The sequence below is a fragment of the Bombina bombina genome, chromosome 1 (genome assembly GCF_027579735.1).
Source record: "Bombina bombina isolate aBomBom1 chromosome 1, aBomBom1.pri, whole genome shotgun sequence".
Taxonomy (NCBI): domain Eukaryota; kingdom Metazoa; phylum Chordata; class Amphibia; order Anura; family Bombinatoridae; genus Bombina; species Bombina bombina.
Window position 1 is genome coordinate 907,793,775 of NC_069499.1, and position 25,750 is coordinate 907,819,524.

General features: G+C 36.3%; 1 protein-coding gene across 1 annotated transcript in view; it reads right to left on the minus strand.

Annotated features, from left to right (window-relative positions):
- Positions 1-25,750, minus strand: part of CDH11 (cadherin 11) — a 190,276-nt gene that overhangs the window by 46,151 nt on the left and 118,375 nt on the right. The window contains exons 2-7 of the mRNA XM_053699571.1: positions 22,728-23,130; positions 7,434-7,728; positions 6,855-6,974; positions 5,316-5,483; positions 4,246-4,433; positions 1,313-1,566 (exon numbers count right to left, since the gene is read on the minus strand). Of these exons, the coding sequence (XP_053555546.1) occupies positions 1,313-1,566; positions 4,246-4,433; positions 5,316-5,483; positions 6,855-6,974; positions 7,434-7,728; positions 22,728-22,952 (1,250 nt within the window). The 5' untranslated portion in view covers positions 22,953-23,130. The remainder of the gene's footprint in view (positions 1-1,312; positions 1,567-4,245; positions 4,434-5,315; positions 5,484-6,854; positions 6,975-7,433; positions 7,729-22,727; positions 23,131-25,750) is intronic.

A 25,750-nucleotide genomic window follows, 5' to 3' on the forward strand; every position in this document is an offset into this window, starting at 1 on the left:
GTAATGCACTACTGGGAGCTAGATGCTCATTGGTGGCTGTACATATGTGTGTCTTGTCATTGGCTCACCTGATGTGTTTAGCTAGCTCCGAGTAGTGCACTGTGGCTCATTCAACAAAGGATATCAATAAAGTAAAGCAAAATAGATAAAAGAAGTTAAGTGTTTAAAATATTGGGTTTCATGTCCCTTTACCTATTTTAAAATAATTTGTTTACATATGTTTTCTTTTTTCTTTCCATAAAAAAATGCACTAAAATATAAATATATGTATCAAATCTAGCATATTTTCAGAAAATCTCTCCTACGATACACATAAAAATCACTTGATCTCTTTTACAGAACAATAAATTTTAATCATTCAGACCAATAACCCAAAAATGACCACTAAACCCCACCTGGTTTTTTTTTCTACTTCAAAGGCCAGTGGTTTGCCAGCACAGATACTTGATGAACCAGTGTATAAAAATACAATCTTTAAAAAAAATTGTCCTTGAAGTTTGTGGCAACATCTGGTGGCTTGATCTTTTCATGTTAATTTGCAGAAACCACATGTGAAACAAGTATCTAGGCTTTCATAAAAAAAAAAAACTGGCAGTTACAGAAATACTTTACAGATGTTGTTTGTTTAAACAAAGACTGACATTATTTCTCTCCTTGTCTAAGTGGGTATTTGTATCAATGTTACTTCATCTGTTTTTCCTATTAAGTTTTTTTGCATAGTTTTTACATTTCCAAACCTCCCAAGCTTTTGTCACTGGTAATTGAAGCATAGGGCGTGGCTTTGTGGCTTGAGCAATGGGATTTGAGCAATCTGAGGATGTGTGGACTATGTGTGTTTTGGACAGCTAAGGGCGTGTTATTTAGGAAATAGGATCTGTGCATTTTCATATCTGCTTGTCTTTATTTCCTTTCTACTTTGTCTTCTGTTCTATCATGCCCTCATTGTCACCACATCTCTAGGACAACCTCTTTTTCATTATCAGTCAATCAATTCCCTCCATATCTCTATAACCATGTTTCTATCTCTTTCTTACCATTACAATCTCTTTGTGACCATCTCACTATCTCTATCACTCTATTCACTACCTCAACACCTTTATGACCATCTCTATATATCTATCCCACCATCAATCTCTTAACATCTCTATGACACCCCTCTATATCAATCCATTGATCTCTTAACATCTCTAAGACTATCCCTCATTCTCTTTTACTCCATCTATACAATATGCAGTTTCCATAAATGTGTTTCTATCTAAATGATAAATCAAAAACCAGTACTTCAAGTATAATTATATGAGTTGAACTTTACCTAATAGGACTGTTTGCTGCATCAGGATCTTTAGCATGCACTCTGCCAACCACAGTATCAGCTGCAGAATTTTCATATACTTCTAAAATATAACCAGGCTCCAAAAAACGAGGAGCTTCATCAAAATCTTCAACTGAGATCTTTACAGTGGCTGTGTCTTTGAATGGCCCTCGGCTAAGGAACCGTGGATCAATATGGATATTTGATGCTTCAACTTTCATACTGTAGAACTTCTTTGTTTCATAATCGACCACCTACGGAAACAGATAATTTATCTCTTTTTAAACTCAATTTTTATCAACATGCATTACACATATATGCAATTGATTGTGGCTTGTCTCTTGTCTTCTCGGGAAGCACACATGGAATGGCTCATTCAAATAAATAAAGTATTGGGTGGAATTTGTCCAGTGAAAAATAATTTCAGCAAACAAGATATAAACTTGTTTTATTGTTTAGACTTGGCTGAAATGTTATTATATAGCAAGAAAACAAGAATATATAGTAATTACAAGGTGCTTAGTTAATTGGGTGCTCAGTGATGTTCACCTAAAATGTTCTAAAGATAGCTTGAAATTATGTCTTTTTAAGGTTTTATCATATACTGGAGATGAGAACCAACCTTCTTGACCAGGGGTGCCCAATAGGTCGATTGTGATTTACCAGTCGATTGGGAAGGCGCTGCTGGTAGAACGTGGTCGGCTCTTTAAATGTGCCTGCTGACGGCTTACTCGCATAAGCGGAGCTTCACCTCACAGGCAATGTTATCATGCCCTGTCATCAGTTTTGGCTGTTCCCAAACCAGGTGGGAAAGTAGCTGACGTTAATTGGTTGCCTGTGAGGGAGACGTCACACTAGGGGCTTGTGGGAGAAGTCGGCGTGAATAAGAGGCACCCCTGTTCTAGCCTATAGGGCATTTGCATCTTCTTCTTTTTTTATGGCTATGTAAAGAAGGTTTGTATGAGCAGATCTGCAGCCAGAGGGGGAGATATCAATCACCCCTATACTTGCACATTCCAGGTGATTGACACCCCCTGCTCTTAAACCTTTGGTTGTGCCAGATCATGGAACCCTGATCACACAACATACAGGATCACAAAGAGAGCTGAGAACACCTTTACTCGGTGGGACCAGAGGCTAAATAAAAGCACTTTATCCTAATAACGGAGGCTGAACATAAGAGCACTCAAAGGAAGGATCGGAGGCTAGCCTGTGACCGACAGGGGCTAAATGTAAGAGCACCCAAAGGAAGGATCGGAGACTAGCCAGAGACCGACTTAAGGCTGACAAACGATCACTCTATCCAGAGATAAAAAAGACCGCTATTTCAGCACACATCAAATACAGGAAAAATGGACAAACAACATACCTAAGGTCAGTACTGACATATCTTTTGAGGTGATCGGGTCCTGGGAAACCACAGTGCACTGTGAGTACTCTCCAAGACATGGAACTACCGATTACCAGGAAATATAGGTACTTCTTTGGGCATTACTGCTGAAGATTGTGCTTAAGAGCACCACACATTGCAATTACACATGGATATCTGTAACTAAGTTGCACGCTCAGTTTTCTAAGACTCAAGATACAATTCCAGCGCTTCTGAACTTTTTAGAGCCTTAGCAACATAGTATTCAAAAGTTGCTTGAATGTAGTTACCATTGGATGTACTTATTTATTACGGTATTTTTAGACGTATAGGATAGTATTTAGAAACTTACGGTTATAGTCTATCTTAGCCTTGTGTTATTATTAGTCTATTAACAACAGTATTTTACTTAGGCTTCTTTTGTACATATAGGTATGCATTTTAGCGTTATATACCAGATAATGTGTCTGTAGTTATATACGTGTTATCAATTGATATTTTAAGGTTATTCTATTAACGTTGCTGACACCGGTGTCATATGTAATTTAATTTTAAGATTTATATAACTTACATCAACAAATGTATATATTTTAAATTGTATTTATTGTTTGTACACTTTATTAGTTATAGGTCAGTCAAGGTTCTGATTGTATTTTTAAGTGTATTAACTTTTTATATGTATTTATATAAATACTCCCATTTTTAGTATAAATCGCTTATGTCCTCAACATTGGGAATTAGCAATTTTTGTGCCACCTGCAACCATATATTAATCTATTTTGCTGTTCCCAAACCAGGTAGGAAAGTAGCTGATGTTAATTGGTTGCCTGTGAGGGAGACGTCACACTAGGGGCTTGTGGGAGAAGTCGGCGTGAATAAGAGGCACCCCTGTCCTAGCCTATAGGGCATTTGCAGCTTCTTTTTTATGGCTATGTAAAGAAGGTTTGTATGAGCAGGTCTGCAGCCAGATGTGGAGATATCAATCACCCCTGTACTTGCTCATTCCAGGTAATTGACACACCCTGCTCTTGAACAATTGGTTGTGCCAGATCATGGGGCGGCATTGCACAAGAAACCTCTTGCGCAATGTTAAATTTTTGCAATGCGATGCAGTATCTCAAGTGGAAAATTGCAGGCGGTCAGGTTCCCTACTTGCAGTACATTTTTCCCTATATGTCTATAAGCAAAAATAAAACCTTAATAACAGAGAGGTTCCCTAGTCTCATCAGCTGCAAAACTAATATCAGATAGCTTTGTAAAATCAGACATTACTGAAAGCACAGAACATTCTTCTTGTAAAATATTGTTAATATTCATAACCATAGCAATGTGTATGTTATATATCAAATTTGTCAGTATATTTTAACTGTGTCTTACAAGGCTCAGACTAGGTGACCCTATTATTAAGTTTTATTATATAATGGCATATACAAATTGTAATTGTAAAAGATACCACCTAACAAAAAAAGTCACCACTGATGAAGTACATAATTTCTGATAACCTAAAGATTTCATCATTAAGCATTTTCTAGTATAAATTTTAAACTATAAATTATTGGCTTACCTTTTTAAGTTTCACAACACCTTCCTGCGTGTGATAATCCGTTGTAATTTCAAATATTTCTGCACCATCCCCTTCAAGAATACGATACTTGATTAAACCATTCTCTCCAATATCCAGGTCTTTGGCTTTTATTCTTCCAACCTCATCACCTGGAACTGCAGCCTCAGACACAGACATGGGGTACGCACCTGGGTATATAAATAATGGATCATTACCAACCAGATGTCATATTGAACCATAAAAAAGGTCTTCAAAGAAAATCCTAACAATTAAAAGTGCTTCATATGAGATCCGTCTGTGCAACAGAAGCATTCCTAATCTTTAAAGAGACATTAAAGGACCATTATAGTTAAAAAATGGCATACTCTAATTTGTTATCACTAGTGACAACTAAGTTGCCTCTGCTGATCAGATCATTTGCTGGGGGGGAACATATAGTCTGCAAGTGATAGAATTACATGCTCTAATGAATTAGAGCATGACATTTTTTCATTGAAATGGCCCTTTAAACACTATATACATTTTATGAGCATAGTATTGAGGTTATCCTCCTCCTCCCTTTAGTCATAGGTGCCACAATATTGTCACCTTATATATACATTTAAAACAGTTCAAAAGGTGTAGAAAAGATTGTTGGATTTGAAAGAGAAAAAAAAAGGTAAACCGATATCATAGAAAAACAAGAGTTAGGGATATTAAAGAGAAATGATTCAGATACAGTGTGCAATCTTAAGAAAAACTTAAAACAAATCCAAAATAATCATGGAAATTTGATAATAAAAAGTAAATTGGAAAGTTCCTTTTTTTGTGTGCTATTTCTGACTCATGAATTCATTTTAACTTCCATATTTAACCCCTTACTGACAGCTGCTGTACCCTGTATGTTGGCTGTCTGTTGTGCTTTCTGTGGTGTAAGAACATTGGTCTTGCCAAAAGTGGCAAGATCTGTGTTGTTACAGCCCTGAAAGTCCCTTACAACAGGCGAGATACATTGTATGTCACTGTCATTAATGGCTTAAGCAATTTTTTAGTTAACAACATATGAGTTAGTGATATTAAATCATGCTTACTTTGAGGAAACTTTGGTGGGTTGTCATTGACATCAGTTAGAGTTATTGTCACTTTGGTTGTTCCTGAGAGTCCTCCCATGTGACCACCCATGTCTTTTGCTTGTATAACAACATGATATTCCTCCTTAGCTTCTCTGTCCATGTTAGGAAGGGCTGTCCTAATAATTCCTGGATGAAGCACACAGAATAACAATCAGTAAATCAGATTTTCTATTCACGTAGCATCAAGTCAAATTGAATGGATTTTCAACTTTCAACAGCAGACTTAATCATCAAGATGATGCTGATACTGATTAATTTTCTCTTTCGTATCAGTTCTACAAAATCAAGGAGGTCTATTTGCATGAAAAGTGGTTGAATAAAGTAGTCTAATCCACACTGAGATTAGTTTAGAAAGTAAATCTTTGCAATATTTTAAACATAACAGTGTTAATTATGGTAAGGAAAATACATATTATACATTTATAAAAATGTATAAATACTGTACGTATCCCTAAAACCAGGACTTGAATGGTAAATAAGTCATTTCTCATACTCTTACCTCCAGCAAGTCTTTCTTAAAATGGATATAAGGGAATTATTTATGCTCTCTCTCTCTCTACATAGTCCAATATTCCAGAGAAGTAAAAAATAAGCTTTGTTGGTTACTGCCAACAATGTTGATAGACAATGGGCTGTCCCATAGTTTCCTAATCCTTAGAAAGACTGGAATAGTATGTAACAAAAATGTATCTGTGACTAGCATCGTTTACTGGAAGACATTTTTCTTTTGTACTCCGAGGCCTCTATACAACATAAGTTATATTTAATTATATAATCATAAATGATAATGTTTGCACATTCATTTGGGCTGCTCTAGATAATAACACAACTTTTCCTGAATTTAATTTGAATAGTCATATGAGATTATCCAGTTTTGCCAATCCACATAGACATTTAAAAATGGTATAATTATTACAAAAATATTTTTGTATCAAAAAATGAATAGAAGATTAAATGCAAGATTAACATATTGAAGTCAGTTAAATGTGAAACTATTTACAGTGCCATATGCCTTCATCTTTAATGTGGAACAAAAATTCCAGTTAGTATATTAGGTTCAGTGAAAAGCATCTGGAATTTTTCTGCTGCAGTTGAGCTTAAGTACCTTTCTTAGAGAATTCAAAGAGGACGGCAAGATGCAAGGTCAAACAGTGCATTTCATATAACAGTATGCCAGCCTTTATGCTTCTAGAGAATCTGTAATAATGATACCATATGGGAACTTGCAATGTCAATAAGTCATATATTTAAAACCGTTTACATCATTTTATTTAAACAATGACACACTGCAACATAATTATAATATAGTTCTTCTCAGTTTGCAAATATTGTTTTAAAGATATTTAACTGTATTGCATATGTCAGAAACAAAATAAGCCATTTACGTTAATTTAGCTCTTACATAAACATATATTTCTAGAACGTATTACTTATCAAAGGTGAAGCCCACCTAATCTCACAGACTCTCTTCTTGATACATGTCTATGATATACTTACCAGTTTGAGCTTCCACTGAGAAGTACGGCTGTCCTTCAAGAATGCTGTATACCAGTTTTGCACTGTTTCCGTACGTAGGGTCATCGGCATCAGAAGCGGTAACTTGGATAACTGACGTCCCTACAAAAAATAAAAACATTTTACAATTTAGGTGTTGACAAATATTTAAAATTTAGAAAACAACCACCCACATTTCAGGAGTTAGGCATAAGGGGGTTAAACACACAGTAGAAGTACTACTGCTCCCTAGTGGAAACCAACATTGGTCCAATTAGCAGGGCTAGTCCCATGACTCATATGTGGAACTAGTGCTGCTGATTTTTTGGGGTTGCAGTAGTGCAGGGTCAATAGTATTACAAATAACATGTTCGAACGAATTAGAACATGTAATTTCTCAATTATTAACACCCTTTAAAAAGCACTTTCTTAATTGCTAATAAACTTTACAAAAAAATAACTAATCTAATGAAAAGTAACCTTAAAAAATCATCCAACAAAGTGTAGGATTGTTTAGAGCTCTCATTTTGTTCCTGTTTATTCTTATTTGTCATAATTATGCTTTCCTGGAATTCTACTTACCCACATTGGACATCTCTGGCACATTTGCTGGGTAGTTATCTTGCAAGAACTCAGGTGGGTTGTCATTTATATCTTGAACTTTTACAATAAACTCTGAAGGTGGTTCCAAAGGTTTGTTGGTTTCTCTGTCGACTGCCTGTGCCATGAGTGTGTATTGAGCTCTTTCTTCCCTATCCAGGGTCTTGGTTGCATGAATGTTCCCTGATTTGTCATCAATAACAAAAATGGTCCCAGCTCCTTCCCCTGAGAGTATGTACTTTATCGTTTCATCTCCAGAATCCACATCTGAATGAAGCTACATCAAGAGACATATTTGTGTAAACATTAGAAAGAACATTTTACGCATTATATAAAATCATGTTAATAGTTAGCAATTGAAAAAGAGTCAATGTAACATCTAAGGCATTTATATTGTGTATGTAAACTGAATTGTCTTGATTTTTTTTTTGTTGCTCTTTTCCCGTCAACGGAGAAAATAAACATGGTTCTTTTGACAGATAGCAAATAGAATGAAATGGAAAATGCCACATTGGTTATCTGTCATTAGCATTTGAGGTTCCATTTTATTACATTTAAAAAGCTAATGTACATGGCACATTTAAAAGCTAATAAGAATATGCTGTTATAAAAATGTATACTTAAAGGGACATGAAACCCAAAATTGTTTTTCTTGATTTAGATAGAGCATACATTTGTAAACAACCTTCCAATTTACTTCTGTAATCGATTTTGCTTCATTCTCTTGGAATCTTTTCTTAAAGGAGCAGCAATGCACTTCTGGGAGCTAGTTGAACACATTAATGAGCCAATCACAAGAGGCATATATGTCCAGCTCCCAGCTCCTAAACCTACCTATACTTTTCAGCAAAGGATACCAAGAGAATGAAGCAAAATAGATACAAGAAGTAAATTGGAAAGTTGTTTAAAATGGTATGCTCTGATTTACAAAAGAAAAATGTTTGGTTTCATGTCTTTAACATTGTTAGTAAGAACTCATCATTGTTTACATTATCAAGTCATGGCACATTTGAGACAGACAACAGACTTCGGTCTACATCAATAAAGTCTACTGTTTAATGCAAAATAGCCCATGCTGAACTCTCTGTTACTTCAAGATTTATTAAAAAAAAAAAATAAGGGGGATGAGACTCAAAGTTATGAGTTGTAACCAAAAGGAAATAATTAACCTTGGATCATTTATCCTTTAAAAATAGCTCATGCATGGTTGTCACCAAGCAAAACTTTAAAAATAATGTTGAACTATTTTGTTTGACTGAATAAAAATGTTATAAAAATTCAATGAAGCTTCTTATATTTTTAAGGATAGTAATTGGATTTTAAAATGCTTATAAATGTCTTCTGAAGCCAACCTCATCAGCTTTTTAATTGCAAGGCTGAAAAACAAATTTTGCTTGAACTGAAAAGCCAGAGAACATTATTGCATTCTGCTCAGAACTGCAGAAAAAAAAATTAAAAACCTGTAAAAATGTCCAAGAAACGCTTTGTTCAGCCCTTTCGCTGACACCGTGAGACTAAAATAGCAAAGAAAATACATTTAAATTGTAACTATATAAAAAAACAAAATCTTACATACATTACTATAAAATAAAATTGAAATATAAAAAAAATTTGAAAAAACTTTAATTATATTGAATTCTTTATGAACTCAGTGTAATGGTGAAATGAAAAGTATAATAGAAAGTTATAAAAAACACGGCCACTCCAATCAATGTGACTATGGAAGATATTATATATATATATATATATATATATATATATATATATATATATATATATATATATATATATATATATATATATATATATATATATATATATATATATATATATATATATATATAGTAACAAACAATTGCACTCACATGTCTTTCACAAACCAAAATAAGAATTTATTGGATCGTTTTCAAGGATATAATCCCCTTCATCAGCAAGGGTGAATGTATAGATGCTGATGATGGGGATTATATCCTCAAAAACGTTCCAATAAATTCTTATTTTTGTTTGTGAAAGACCTGTGAGTGCAATTGGTTGTTACTATATTGAGACATATTTTTGCACCCAGGCAGTTGGCATCTGGTGGGTTGGTCTGAAGACTGGTTTACTATATATATATCCAAAAGAAAAGAGTGTCAGCACTGTTCCTTAAGTTCAGGTTATCTTTATTATTGTGACATAGAAGAAAAACAGCAACGTTTCGAGTCCCACAGACTCTTAATCATGCTATGGAATACTGTGTATCACTTCCTTAAATAGCACCTGTGCCTTAATTATTAACCTATTCATCACAGAGTTACATAACACTGCCATCTGCAGTTCAAGCTTTAACATTGCTCATGTATACTGCTTATTACACATATTTAGCTGCTTACACTAAGTTACATAGCAAGGTTATTCAATCTATACATTAAAACTTTTATACATATATAAGAAAATATAGAAGAGAAAAACAGATTTGTTAGCATTAGAACACGTTATTTTTGCACTGCTGCTTGCCAATAACTATGGGTTTAACCTATACAAAACAAAGTAAATATGATAAGAAGCAATTTTAAGAATTGCTTAAAATCACATGCTCTTTCTAAGCCATGAAAGTTTAATTTTGTCTTTCATGAGCCTTTAAATTTGCTGACAATGGTGAAGTTTTTGGTGAAACATACTTGTTCATTTACTGTTTTATTCTATGGAAAAAAAATTACTAATGCACAAAGAACACTTCATAACAGCAATTGTGCTCCACAGAATAATATTTAGTTAAAGACTTTTGTCTTATTGGACCATTTCTTAGTGTAGTGCTTGAGAAATTCAAGGAACCTCAACAACAGGGTCTAGTACCAAAATGTGTGAACCCTTCTATTTCTATTTCCCAAACTTTCTATCTGAATAGCTGGGATCATATAACCATGGCATCCAGACAGTGCAAATTAGCACCACTGTGAGGCCACCAGACCACATCACATCAAAGGGAATTAAACACGGATTCATTTGTGTCAGAGACAGTCAAGGTTTTAAATGATTGCTGCAAGTGTTTAATGCAACAATGTTTTGACTCTTTCATTACCAATGTGTGCCTGTAACAATCAATTGGTGGTGAATTCAATGCCGAGTTTCTCAGACAACTAGGAGGTTAACCAAAGCTGCAAGTATGAACAGCAGTAAATTAACTCATAAATTACTAATGTATCAGTGGCAATAAAAGTGCTAATCCACTTTTCCAGTTTGGTTTCTGGCAATCAAGGTGGTTAAATCACATCAAATATGTGTACATACACCCACAAAGCCCATGGAAACCAAAGCATTTTTGGCTACTAGATTTTAAACACAAAACACAAACCCTAACTTACTGAATCTAGAGCAGGATCTCATATAAAGATAGTTATTTATAATATAACCCTTCCCAACAAAAAAAAAGCTGCATGGATATCCCAGACAATCATATATTCCTTATCTGTATTTACTCTCATGCATTTTCTAAAGGCACTTGTCACACAATTTGTGCAGTTTGAAAGAAAGTTTCTTGCAAAACACAAAATATAAATGACAGGAATGTGGGTGAAATGTACTTTGTTTTAGATAATATGTAGGTTGATGCAACTCTACAATATGGTCTTGCCAGTTGCCACAAGGGACTGTCTTCTCTTCTCACTGACATGCTGCATGCTCCTACGAACACTTGGAGGTAAGCAAAAGAAGCTCACAAAATTTGAGTCTTATTATCCATTAAATTAAAGACAGGAAGGAAATAATTAACCACAAGGCAGGTATCTGAGTTAAAGGGACACTAATGTCAACAATTAATTTTCCTGTAAAATGTTTAATTGATTAAAATAAAATAAGATTGCAATATGCTTTCATTATTTTTACCTGTTTTTACTATAAAATAAGAGTGCTCATCCCATTTTCTTCCTAGGAAGATTGGGTGTCTCCATCATGCATAAGTATGGGGAAATTTGGCTGTGCTTGCAACATCCTATTAAATGATTGGTTAACTTTGATCACATGGTCATTTACATTTGTCCCTTACTGGCAACAGCAAAGGAGACCAGGAACATGGATTTCACCAGGTTATCTGAACTTTGAAAATTATACTAATTTACAGTGCTGGGTTTGCCCACAGGGATACCGGGAGTTTTCCTGGTGGTCCGCCGTCTCCACAGGGCCACATCTGTTGGGCAGAGGTTAAAGGGACAGGATACACCAATTTTCATATAACTGCATGTAACAGACACTACTATAAAGAAGAATATGCACAGATACTGATCTAAAAATCAAGTATAAAACCCTTTAAAAACTTACTTAGAAGCTCCCAGTTTAGCACTGTTGATGAGGTTGACTGGGACACCCAATAAAAGGGGCTGGGTAAACAAAAATAGCAGACACTTCCCCCCTCCCCACTTCCCTGCATGTGAAAAGACAGATAACATAAACAGGAGCCAGCACAAGTCTGTAAACTCGTATATACATCTGACACTGTGGGGCTTGGTTAGGAGTCTGAAAATCAGCGCAATGTTCTTAAAAAATAATCAAAACTATACACTGTTACAAAAACACTCACAGATGGGCTATATAAATGTATAATCTACAAAACATTTCTGCAAAGAAAAATCTAGATTATAATGTCCCTTTAAGAGGGAGTCTCCACGGAGGTCAAAGAACGAGCCTTGTGTCCATGAATAGCACATCTATTTAAGGTCACTCCACCCCTGCCACTGGTGTGGGGGCCTGGGGGGCAGATCAGTGGCCCCTTAAAAGAAAACATATCTACATATGTGTAAGACTGTATGATTAGCATCCATGTGTTAATATAAAATCGTCGGTATTCATTGACTCCTATCAAAATGTGATGTGTGATATGTACACTCTATTCATAGGGGCCTATTTATCAAGCTCCGTATGGAGCCAGAAACACAAGTTATGAAGCAGCGTTTATAACCTGTCCGCCTGCTCTGAGGCGGCGGACAGACATCGCTGAAATTCAACCTGATCCAATACGATCGGGTTGATTGACACCCCCTGCTAGCGACCAATTGGCTGCGAATCTGAGGGGTGGCGTTGCACCAGCAGTTCACCAGAACTGCTGGTGCAATGAAAAATGCCGACAGTGTATGCTGTCATCATTTATCGATGTGCGGCGGACATGGTCCGCAATATCGGATCATGTCCACTCGCACAATAATAAATAGACCTCATAATGTGGGCCATACGTTATGGATGAGATAATCGTTATAATTAAACGTCTCATTTAGGAGGATCTGTAAACATGAAGGTTTCCTTCTTTGCTGAAGCCAGTTAGGAACAGTTATAAATGGGTCACATGGGTGTGCAACCAATTACTGTGTGGCATTTAGCAGTGTTATGTCTGGAGTCTGCACTTCCACTTTTAATAATAAGATCACAGTTTTTAGAATGAAATTACAGGAAGAGAGTGGAAAAATAAATAATAAAAGTATATTGCAAAGTTGTTTTTCTAAATATAATTAAACATTTTTATTACAATATCAAAATGTTTAATGTCCCATTTAAAAAAATATTCAGGCACTTACTAGTTTCAACATGTCATGATGACTTCATGATGGTAATAGTTTTAGGATTTTCATGTGTGTTCCTGGACAGATACACATCTGTATGTCCCTATGTAGATGTGAAATTGTGTGTGTTGAATCTAGTGATTCATTTATCACTGGCCTGGCAAAATCAGTGTGTTCCTGCTATAAAACTGTCAAACTGATAAATGACAGGTATCACCAAGTACATATCACTGGCATATCCAAAGAAAATAATCCACTGTTGTTGGTTTATTTACAGCTGCTTATGGGAGTGTTGATGCCTTAAACTTCAAGTTGTGTTTCATTGAGCAGCAAAGCAAAACCATATTTTTTTGCAGGGTAGAATAGACATTGTGAAGCACTATTTTCTTTTTTGACAATCTATGTCTAGCGAAAATGAATAATTACTGCATAAAGACTCATAAATAATGTTTCACGCTACTTCAAAGAGAAGCAATAAAAAAAAACAGCACAAATTGCAATTTTCCGTTTTCCCCAGAGGATACGGTGTAACCTGCAAAAGCCTAAATTTACAACAGCCTACCCACTGATTTTATGATCTCGACCAGAGCTGATTTATATCTACTCCTAATTGACCACAACAAAGAAGAAAAATAAACATACTCAGCAGGATTTTCAAGGGGTCTGTCCCTGATCTTCAAAACAATGCAAACTGTTCTGACAAAATAACAGTTGTAAACGCTTTCAAACATATATTTTGTGTGCAATGCTTTAATAATGTTGTGATTAATTGCAGATGCATACTGTACACATATATAAAAATGAATACCCCTTTAATAGTACATAGTTCATGATATACTAGGCAACCAATATAAAGAAAATAGATCCTAGATATACAAACACAGTTTATCTGCTTTTAAGGCTTTTTCTTTTCTTTTTTTTTTGCATATAAAAGTATGAATATTGCGGATAAATATTTTCCAAGCAAATATAGAAATCATTTTGCTGATAATTTTTCCACTTATACCCAGCTGCGAAAAACCACTGGCACAATCAAAAATATGGATATAAACCAGTGTGAGATGGAGAACATTGTATAAAATCTTCTACTATTTACCACCTCCTGATGAGCAATTGTACACAGCCATATATAGGAAAATATACATAATTATTACTGTTCTAAACTGTTCTAAACAATTGTACTTAATATAATTCTGAAATTGTCCAGCAATTTTTACACATATCACAAAATACAAATGAGCAAGCGACTGATTTCAGCCTTTGCCAGAGAATCAATGCAGTATGATAGCTACAGTGTGATTTTGTAGCAGTCCAGTGGGAACAAATATGATTTGATTGAAACAAAGATGGCACAGCACCAAAGGCTGAATGCTGAGTGCCAACCTAACCCTGAATTGTAGGATATGCGGAGAGACAAATTCACAGGCAGGCACACTGTGTCTACTAAGCCTATCCTATGACAATGGGGAGAGTGTGGCCATGAAGGGGTTAATATCACTCAGCCTCTGGTTCCCTTACACCTTTACCTCTACAAGGAACTAAAGGGACACCAAATTAACCCCACCAATCCTGCCTACACCACCCCTTTAGATCAATGCATTCCTTAGCAAACACATATGTTACATATGTTAACAGAAATAACAGTTCAGATTAACCTGGCACTGCTGATACACCATACCACCTCTGCTGGGTGGCTATTCCAGGTATTAACTACTCCTCATGATTGTATGATTGTATCATGACACCTCCCCCTTTAAGATGGTGGAGAGAGGGGGTCAGCCCACACTGAGCCGCTATGTCTACCTGTACCCTGGTCATTTCCCATTCATAATACCAGATCTGTCCTTTTTGCACACTCTCTGCATTCATTTGCTCACTGCAGCGGTTAGCATCAGCTGGCGTAATTTCCCTTGTTAAAGGCTCTCCCTTGCTGGATATCACACTCTCCTTGCTCTCACACTCACTCGTGAAGGTATCTAGGGCACCCTTGGGGTGACTTACTAGGGGACTAATAGCTTAAGTCAGGTAGTCCACTGTTCACACCTACCCCTGTATGCTTTGTAGGTTTAGTAGGTTCACTAGTCACTGTAGCTGCTAGGCCCACACATTCTCCATCCAGGGCACATACAACTATGGGAGAGTTGTAGGGAGAAGTCCCATCTCTCTCCACCTTTTCTTCCCATATACAATCCCTATCAGATGGGGTTACAGACACACCTAGGGTCTCATTCTGTTCTACCCTCTGCAACAGGGCAGAGGGTACTCTGGCCTCTACCTCAATGCAAGTTGTGTAGTACAGCAACCAACCGGAGAATAATGCTTGTGAAGACAGGGGCTCTGCCAGGGTCCCCCAACATCAGTGATACATGAGCATGAGTAAGAGTAAGAGTGGCAACACTCGAAACATCGCTTTTTTATGTCTGTAACCTAACAGCAAATAAAGAGAATTTGAAATAATAGTGCTGTGGACAAGACTGTTTGTATCAATACTGGTTCAAGCATAGAGGGGTACACACACTCAGTCTGCCCTTCTACCCAGCCCTGCTGCCCTCTCACTTCTCCACAGAATACATCAGACACCACACGCTCACAGCATCCAGGAACCTTTAGGGCATACTTATCTCTCTGCCCCCCAACCAAGCTCTCCCATAAGCCCCTCTACTCTAGGGCCTGGAGCTTGGCACACATTATCATCATCAATGGCAGTATATCCCTTTTCACTGGAACAAGACATTACTGGTTCAAGCTCAGGTAAATCTGCATTAACCCTAGGCGTTCCCTCCCAGCAACCATGTTCAAGAGAATCAATATTGTTACATTCATTTACAATACAGCCCTCCTCACTAGAACAATACATTACTGGTTTAAACACATGCAGAGCTGCATTAACCCTCAGCTCCCCCAACCAGCAACCATGTTCAAGGGAAATAGTCTCCATCCTTTGGTAGGATACCTCCGGCCCTGGTACAGCTAGAGATTTGGCCATCCCCAGCCCCTCCTAAGGGTCCCGCAAAGTTTTACACAGTACCTCAGTTGGTGCTTGGCCCTCTGTTGACCCCTCCAGGTTGCAGGTGTTGTCTTCTGGGGAATACTGACAAAGCATCCAGCCCAAATCATTCACCAGTAAAACATCAACAGGGCTATCTCCAGAAATCCCCACTTCCCTTAAACCTATTTCCACACCCCAGTCAAGGTGCAATTGTGCCACAGGCACTTCGGAGCAAACTCCCCTAATTCCTTGGATGGACACAGTCTTCCCTGGTATAATATCCTCCAGCTTTACCATTCCAGGACACACCAAGGTAACCAAAGATCTACTTTTCCATCCTGAGTCATGTAGCCACCCGGTCACCCGAAGATACCCTTTGGAGGTTATCTCTCCTCTTCTTCCATGACCTTGTAAACCCACCCACAAACAAAACATCTGTTGGTCCCCCAGCCATATTCTCACACCCAGGCTTCTTCTTCTCTGGGCAGGTAAAACTCAGATGCCCCATTTGGTTACAATGAAAAAAACAGGCACTGTGGGACAAACTCCCCCAATTCCTTGGATGGACACAGTCTTCCCTGGTATAATGTCTTCCGGCTTTACCATTCCAGGATGCACCAAAGTAACTGAAGATGCACTATCTCTGAGCCCTGTAGCCATTGGTCACCCACAGAAACCCTTTGTAGGTTATCTCTCCACTTCTTCCTTGACCTTGTGAACCCACCCATAAACAAAACAGCTGCTGGTCAGGTAAAACTCAGATGCCCCATCTGGTTTCAATGAAAACACTGGTTGGTATATGTGACAAATCAAACCTTCTCAACGTCACAATAGAGGGGTGTGGGCATGAAGGGGTTAATAGAACACAGCTCTGGTTCCCTTAACCTTGCAACTCTACAAAAGGACATTAAAATGGACATCACATTAACCCCCAAATCCTGTCCACACTGCTCTAACAATTTCTGCCATCACCAAAACTTCTAAATTAAAGGGGCATTTTGGGAACCCCCAAAAACTCACACAATTTAACAATTAGGTAACGTGCCTTTCAACAGAGTGTGAATTCAGATATTAGAGCCCAAAAGACAGAATGGGATTTTCTATGTGTTTAATAACAAAAATATCAATACAGGTTACACAGTTCGAAATTATAAAGACATTCAAAATAACATACAATTGCAAAGTTACAATTTTTAAAAAACAATAGGGGACATAAAAATAATAGAAACATAATATCTTACTTATTACCAAATTCCTTTAGATATGTGGAGAACTGCTGTTCATGATGTTAATGGCTTAGGTCCCAGGGCAATTCTACCCAAAAGTCTTTCTGTTACATACCCTTAAACTAAACTTTCTTTGTCTTGTCAAAGACATCACCCTTGTTATAATTTACGACGAGGCTTAGCCAATACCACAATCTTAGCTCCCAGTATCAGTCTCCAAGGGAAGGAGCGTTCTGCATTCCTACACACAGTTACAAAAAGAACACTAGGCTAAGGAGGGGGAAGGAGGGGGGTCTCAGCTTACAGCTTTTCTGAATACAGATTTCACACAAAGAAAAAGCAGTTCACCTTAACCCTTTCCAGGCTGAGACCACAATACCACCTCTGCTGGGTAGCCAATCCAGGTATCAACTACTCCACATGATTGTATCATGACAGTATAACGTATTACCATGGCCCGATGTGGCCCCTGGCTGTAGGGTGTAGAGGAGATGGTCTCTCTGCTGGCTTTGTTGCTCTTTTCCATTTAGGGTATCCAGCTTGTGCAGTTGCTTGCCAGGCTGCAGGTTCTCTTTGTTAGCAGAATTATTAGCCAGGTCTGCAGCCTCTACCACTGTTTTTGGGCTTTCTGTCCAAAACCCATTTTCTTGCCTCAGGACTCTGTGTCTGCAAGAACGGCTCCAGGATCATTAAATCTTCCAAAACCTCATAAGTGGTGACTTTTAGATCCCCAGTCCATTGCCGAAAAGCAGCACTCAGCTCTGCTCATGATCTCATCCTTTCCAAGTCTCTTGTTATCTCTTTACATTCCCATCTACAGGACTTCTCCAGACTGGCCCCTATTTTGTGGAACTCTCTGCTTTGCTCCACATGACTCTCCCCTAGCTTTAAAACTTTAAATCGCTCCTTAAAAACTCTACTGTTTAGGGATGCATGTCATACACTAACATTTTCTTACCTCAGTTCCTCTTCTACTTTTTTCATCCCCTGAATTCCCTTAGCATGTAAGCCTACAAGCTCAGCTGTTTGTAGATCACCTTCATGAGGGCTGATTTACAACAGAGCAACTCTTAGCAGGGCCCTCTATCCATTTGTCTCCTATAAATGCTACATTGCATATGATGCCTATGTTTATAGCTCTGCAGATTAAGTTGGCACTCTACAAATAACTAATAATAATAATACTAATAATATAAATCATCAAAATAGGGGTCTGATTATCTAAAGCTCTCTGGTTTGACAAGAATATTTAGAAAAAAAATCTTCTGTGCTGCATGGTCCCTCAAAGAATTTCAGAAAGGCAAATTTAGCTTGAGAGCATGTTGCAAAGTTGTGTTCTGGATGTGAAGCAGCTACACATATGTTATAACATAATGTCTTAAAAAAAGAAAAGTGCAGGTGAGCTTTTATAATCTTGCCCAATGTGTAGGTCTTGTCTTGTAAATAATTGTCCTAATATTTCCATCTGCAACATGATGAAAAATTCTAAGACACATTTTTTTGTTTTTCATTTTCCTTATCAATGTAATACTATATATTTCTATCTGCCTGTAAATTAAGAAACACAAAATCCATAAAAGGGACAGTAAAAACCTTGAGATTTGTATATAAAATGTTTAGTTATATGTAATGAAATAACTTTGCAATATACTTTCATTATTTATTTTGCCTCCTTTTCATGTAGTTTAGCTCTGAAAATTCATCATTTTCTAATTTCCAGAACTTAAAGGGGCAGTCTAGTCAAAATTAAACTTTCATGATTCCGATAGGCCATGCAATTTTAAACAACTTGCCAATTAACTTGAATCATCAAATTTGCGTTGTACTCTTGGTAGGCTCATAAATCGATTTCTAAGCCCTTGAAGGCCGCCTCTAATCTCAGTGCATTTTGACACTTTTATACAGCTAGACAGTGTTAGTTCATGTGAGCAATATAGATAACATTGTGTTCACTCCCGAGGAGTTACCTAGGAGTCATCACTGATTGGCTAAAATGCAAGTGTGTCAAAAGAACTGAAATAAGGGGGCAGTCTGCAGAGTCTTAGATACAAGGTAATCACAGAAGTAAAAAGTATATTAATATAACTATGTTGGTTATGCAAAACTGGGGAATGAGTAATAAAGGGATTATCTATCTTTTTAATCAATACAAATTCTGGAGTAGGCTGTCCCTTCAAAGGGATGTTAAACAGTTTGTTTCATTGATGTAATTAAAAAAACACTACGCAGTTGCTTACACTTAGAAATAATTGCAATGCTATTTAAATTGAGTTTACCTTTTATTTCTTTTTTTAAAACAACATTTGTAAACTGTCCAGTACTTCCTGTCACAGCCATACAAGGATGTGAGGGCCTCTGCAGGATGTTTTATCTTAGCCTGATGTCATAAAACCTGACTAAATAAAACTATTCAATATTATTCTATAGCAACACATTATAAATGCTTTGTAATTACAAGGTGTTTACTGTCCCTTTAAATTTATCCAATTTTCCATTTATATGTCTCACATGACAGCTGTAAACCAATCACAAAATGCATATACATATACATATACGGAACCTAAGAAATTGTCAATATAAAAAGACTGTGCACATTTTGATAACAGAAGTATATTGGCAATTGAATACTCTATCTAAATCATTAAACATTAATTTTGACTTTAATGTCCCTAAGGCTTTTTAAACAAAATACTGCATATTTTACTAACAAATGCTTTTAAAACATTAATTTTGCAAGCATATCTTTTGCAATTCTGCAAATTATTCCTAATGCATAAATATTTCATTTTTACTATATTGTCCCTTTAATGGCTTTTTAATATACTTCTTTAATACTACTTTGATATACTAGTGTAGTAGGATGATTGTGACATGTTATTATTTTTGTATTTCAAATGAAAGTTACTTGAAATTGTTAAAATAAAATGCTCTTTTAAACCCCTGCAAAGGGGTTAAGCACATAGATAAAGTAACATACCAGGTGTACTATATTGCTGAAAAGCAACTAGTAAGTAGGCGCCTACTCACACACCAATCAATTAGCAGGCATATCCTGCTCAAAAACCACAGTAGAGCACTGCACTGACTTTCGCAAGGGTTAAACACATTGTGAAAAAAGGAATTCACATTATTTTCCTTTAATCATCCTCATAATCTAATCCAAATTCGACACATTTTAGGAACAACAATTATTCTAGAAATACGAGAAATAATAATATTATTCTAACATATTTTAACCATAAATTAAAATACTTTTATGTGCAAGAATTTCACATAAAATAGTGCATGTTGAGCTTTTATAATGCTCTGGGCATTCATAAAAAAAAAAACTTCCATGCTTGTTTTGCTTTGTAAAGACAAATCAATTCCCTATGTCTCATGGTACGTTTATAAATTAATGACTCTCCAGTGACATATTAGGTTCTGCGCTGCCCTAGACACACTGAAAACTGCTGCTGTCTTAGTTATGATTTTTGCCTCACAACTGAAAAGTTTAATGAGCACAAAACAGTTTAAACCACTGGTTTTCAAACCTTTCCTCAATCCTCCCCAACAGGCCAGGTTTTCTGGATTACCTTGGATGAGAGCAGGTAAAACAACCATGGTTCCTAATCAGCTGATTATTTCACCTGTGCTCCAGTTCAGATATCCTCAAACTGTGGCTTGTTATGGAGTCCTGAGAACAGGTTTGAAAACCGGTGGTTTAAAGGGACGGTACATTCAACGTTATTGCAAAGTTTCTTTCAAACTAACTTTAAAAAAGAGAAAGAGCTTCATTCATCTCTTACCTAATATTTGGCATATAAAAAAATGATATTCTCAAAAAGAACTGATTATTAGATGTGCGCTCCTGCCGACTCATGCTACAGTACACATTTCTTTTCTGCCATTGGTCCATTAGTAGGCTGACCATATTGCCGCTTTAAAAAAGGACACATATGAAAAATACATATGTCAGGGCTGTTTAAAAGAAATGGTTTTGCATAAGAACCCTCACACATGTCCTTTTCATATGTGTTCCTTCTTAAAGCGGCAATATGGTCAGCCTATCCATTAGCCAATAAACACGCTCACCGAAGGGCATGTTTACACACAAAAAAACCTCCTAGAAGTTATGTGCATGCGCCTGTTGGGTAATGGATTCCCTGCCTCCGTAATCGAGCACAGACTACATATGTGCATTGAAAACATAGCTTACATTGCTGCAGATTATGGACCTTTGTGCATGCTTATTGAATTCTACCTAGGGAGCGCAGAGCGCCCACTGATGCCTATGTAGAGAGCAAGTGGGACCTCTTCACTCATAAAATGAATGTAGTTAGAGAAACACTTAGGGCTAGATTTATTAACGCTGAGGCGTACAGGGGCGCGTATACGTGCCCCTGTATGCCTCAGCTCGCCTGTGGCAGAGCAAAATTACCCGCAGGTATTCGCCATTGCACACAAGCGCAAATTTGCGCTTGTGTGCAATCCCGCCCCCTGCCCTCGCACAACCAATCACGCACGGGCAGGAGATGTCAATCTCCTCGGTCGGACTCGACCGAGGAGATTGAATTTCGATACAATAGAGGTGGTGTAGTAGTTAGGGAAGCAGTGGTCTGGTGACCGCTGCTTGATAAATCACGGTGTACAAGTTCTTGAGAGAACTTGCAGCCATAGAGGCTTGATAAATCGAGCCCATAGTCCATGCCAGTATCTTAAAGAAACAGTAAATAGTAGATTTACATAATCAACAAATACATGATAAAAAGATAATGAAATTGCACTTAGTCTAAACGTCAAATGAGTAGTAGATTTTGTTCTTGCAAATTTTAAAGTTATGTCTATTTACACTCCTCCTGTATCATGTGACAGGCATCAGCCAATCACAAATGTAAATATGTATATTCTGTGAATTCTTGCACATGCTCAGAAGGAGCTGGTGACTCAACAAGTGCAAATATAAAAAGACTGTGTACATTTTGTTAATAGATGTAAATTGTAAAGTTGTGTAAAATTGCCTGCTCTATCTGAATCGTGAAAGTTTAATTTCCCTTTAAATTTGCTATCCAAGGCAACAAGGCTACAGTTGCTACCTGACTGCCCTTAAAGGACATTAAAGGGATATAAAAAAGTCTAATTGTAATAAAAAAACACTAATCTGTGGGATATCATTGCAATATGTATTATACATGTACATGCATTATACAGCATTTTAAAAGATTTTTTTACTGTTTATTACTTCATGTCACAGCCCTAAAAGAGGGCTGTGGTCTCTACAGAATGGCAAATTGGCAGTTTTTCCTTTGAGGTGTAGCTAGGAAACATCTATCTGCTAGCTGGAGGCCAAAAAGCAAATTCTGTAACCTACAGCTGCTGCAAATCAACTAGTTGGTTTAGGTCATTTGCAGTATTTTGAAAACCTAAGTGTGGGACAATAATCAATTTTTACCCAAACATATTTTATGTTACTTTAAATGCATAATTTTACATAGACTTTTGGGACAATCAGTTGTGTTGCTATATGCTGCAAACAAAACTGGGATTTTCTTACCCGTCCAACGAGCACAGGATCTGGTCCAGTATATTCCTCTATTACAAAAAACTGATTCCATACCCATCCTCTCTTGGATCTGTGCAGAACTTGCCCTTCTTTACCCTTTTCATGGTGACCATGAAGTGATTGCTTCGATTTACTACTTCGTCCTATTGATGTGGCATAGCTACAATATACAATGGCCAAGCATATTAAAAATCCTTGCAAACAAAAGTCCTTCATTTTTGGTAATGGTTTAAATTTTCAACAGTCTTGAATAACTCCAGTATTCAGCCAGTGATTAAAGGGAAGGTTATAGGCGCTACTGGAAAATCCCTCAGGTAGTTGTTTTCCCATAAAGAACAGCCAGCAAGTACATCTTCTTTAATAAGTATTTAATAAGTATCCCAAATGTGTGGTCCTGGAAAGCCAACAGAAAAACAAACAGTTACAATTTTTATTACAATCATTTTTTTTCTTTTACTACTTTATGTAAAAGCAAAATAATACTACAGAATAGAGGTTAAAGGGGCAGTCAACACAAAAAAAATTTATGTATAAAAAGATAGATAGTGCCTTTACTACTCATTCCTCAGCTTTGCGCAAACAACATTGTTATATTAATATACATATTAATATACTTTATAACATTTAAACCTCTAAATGTCTGCCTGTTTCTAAGCCACTACAGACAGTCTCTTATCACATGCTTTTTTATTAGCTTTTCACAACAGCAGACTGCTAGTTCATGTAAGCCATATAGATAACATTGTGCTCATGCCCGTGGGTTGTGCACAACACAGCACTAATTTTCTTAAAGGGACACTGAACCCAAATTTTTTCTTTTGTAATTCAGATAGAGCATGCAATTTTAAGCAACTTTCTAATTTACTCCTATTATCAAATTTTCTTTGTTCTCTTGCTATCATTATTTGAAAAAGAAGGCATCTAAGCTTTTTTTTGGTTTCTACAGCACTTTTTTATTGGTGGATGAATTTATCCACCAATCAGCAAGGACAACCCAGGTTGTTCACCAAAAATGGGCCGGCATCTAAACTTACATTCTTGCATTTCAAATAAAGATAGCAAGAGAATGAAAAAAATTTGATAATAGGAGTAAATTAGAAAGTTGCTTAAAATGTCATGCTCAATCTGAATCACGAAAGAAAAATTTTGGGTACAGTGCAAGTCAATAGATAATAAGTAAAAAAGTAATGTGATCAGGGGGCTGTCACAAGAGGATTAGATACAAGGTAATCACAGAGGTAAAAATATATTAATGTAGCCATGTTTTCTGTGCAAAACTGGGGAATGGGTAATAAAGGCATTATCTATCTTTTTAAACAATACAAAAAAATTGAGTTGACTTGTCTCACTTCATATTCTCAAATCGGGCAAAACAAACATACTTATGACATCTCTACACACAAACAGCAAACTGCAGAACATTTCATTTTGAAAATCTGATTACCCTGTGCATAATAGAACATTTGAATGTATTGTCCCTTTAAGCCCTGAACTCCTTTTATAAATGTGGACAGCACATAACAGAGTTACTTCTGGTGACTCTAACCATACATCTGCCATAGAAAAGACACAATTGCCTTTCCAAACAGTTGCTAAACAAACAAAAAAAAAAAAAAAACAATTTCAGCCAGAAAACAAACTGTAATAGAAGAATATGAGTATTTTTTAAAAAAAAGAAATTTCCCCCTGCTCTTAAAAGGTTTACTGTCAATGCAAAAGGTACAACATCAGTGAATATATAAATTTCAATTGCATAACCCTTAAAGCTTTATTATTTGCTGCAACTAACAGGTTTTGTTTGTGGATGTTCACACTTATAGTTAATCAGATTACATGAAAAAAAAAAAAAAATGTAGGTACACCAGAAGCTAGATACACCATATGGCTTTATTGCATCAAGGTGTTTACTACAGATTTTTCTTAATAGGTATGGGAAACATATTTTGAGTCTGTTGATGCAAAGCCATTGATGTGACTGAAGAAAATTACTAGACACACATTGTACAAGAAATGAACAATTTTGCTTATGGTACTATTTTTTGTTATTCTCTTGTTTTGAAATCAAACAAATTAGGGAGTCTGGATAAGACTCACAGCTTAGCTAATAACACAATAAATGTATGACCCTTAATAAACTATTTTTGTGATGTTTGATGCAGACACTAACAGGCAGAACTGTAAATCACAGTCTCACAGCATGTCATTAATAGGGTGAGTTTAATGCATATATCTATCCCTTTTATCTGGCTTCTTGCTTTCATGCTCCGAACAATACAAGCATAGCAAAGACTTGAATAAATTACTGAAATGACTATGTACTGCATCAATAAACTTCTGATCTAAAACAAGAAAATGCATAAAACCTACTTGAAATGGGTCATCCTCGCCAAGCATAGATTGAATGAACAGACAGCTAGTATAAGCTTGCTAAGCAGAATTTTATCTGAATAATATATATGTATTTATTGCATGTTGTCTTACTTTAAAGGGACAGTTAAAGTATTTTTTCTAAGTCAATTTTGAAGGGAGTATTTAAAACTTTTTTTGTTGTTACAAAGTATGTGATCATCTTTGGGGATTTTTCTTTACAAACATGCAGAAACTCAATTTGAGAAAAAAAAGCCTAATTAAAGGGACATATATATGAACATATATTACTGTTACTTAAAGGGATATGAAACACTTTTTTTATTTAACGTTTCAGATAGGGCATGCAAATTTAAACAATTTTCTAATTTACCTTTATTATCAATTTTTTTCATTCTCTTGGTATCTTTTGTTAAAAAAAGGGACATATGCTTAGGAGACGGCTCATTTTTGGAGGACTATATGACAGCAGTTTTGCAAGAATGGTATCTTTTGCAAGCCCACTAGATGGTAGCACTATTTCCTGCCATGTAGTTTTCCAAGGTAGCACTTCAACACAGAATATTGAGAAAAAGAAGCAAATTTGTTAATAGAAGTAAATTGGAAACTTTTTTTAAAATGGTATGCTCTGTCTGAATCATAAAATA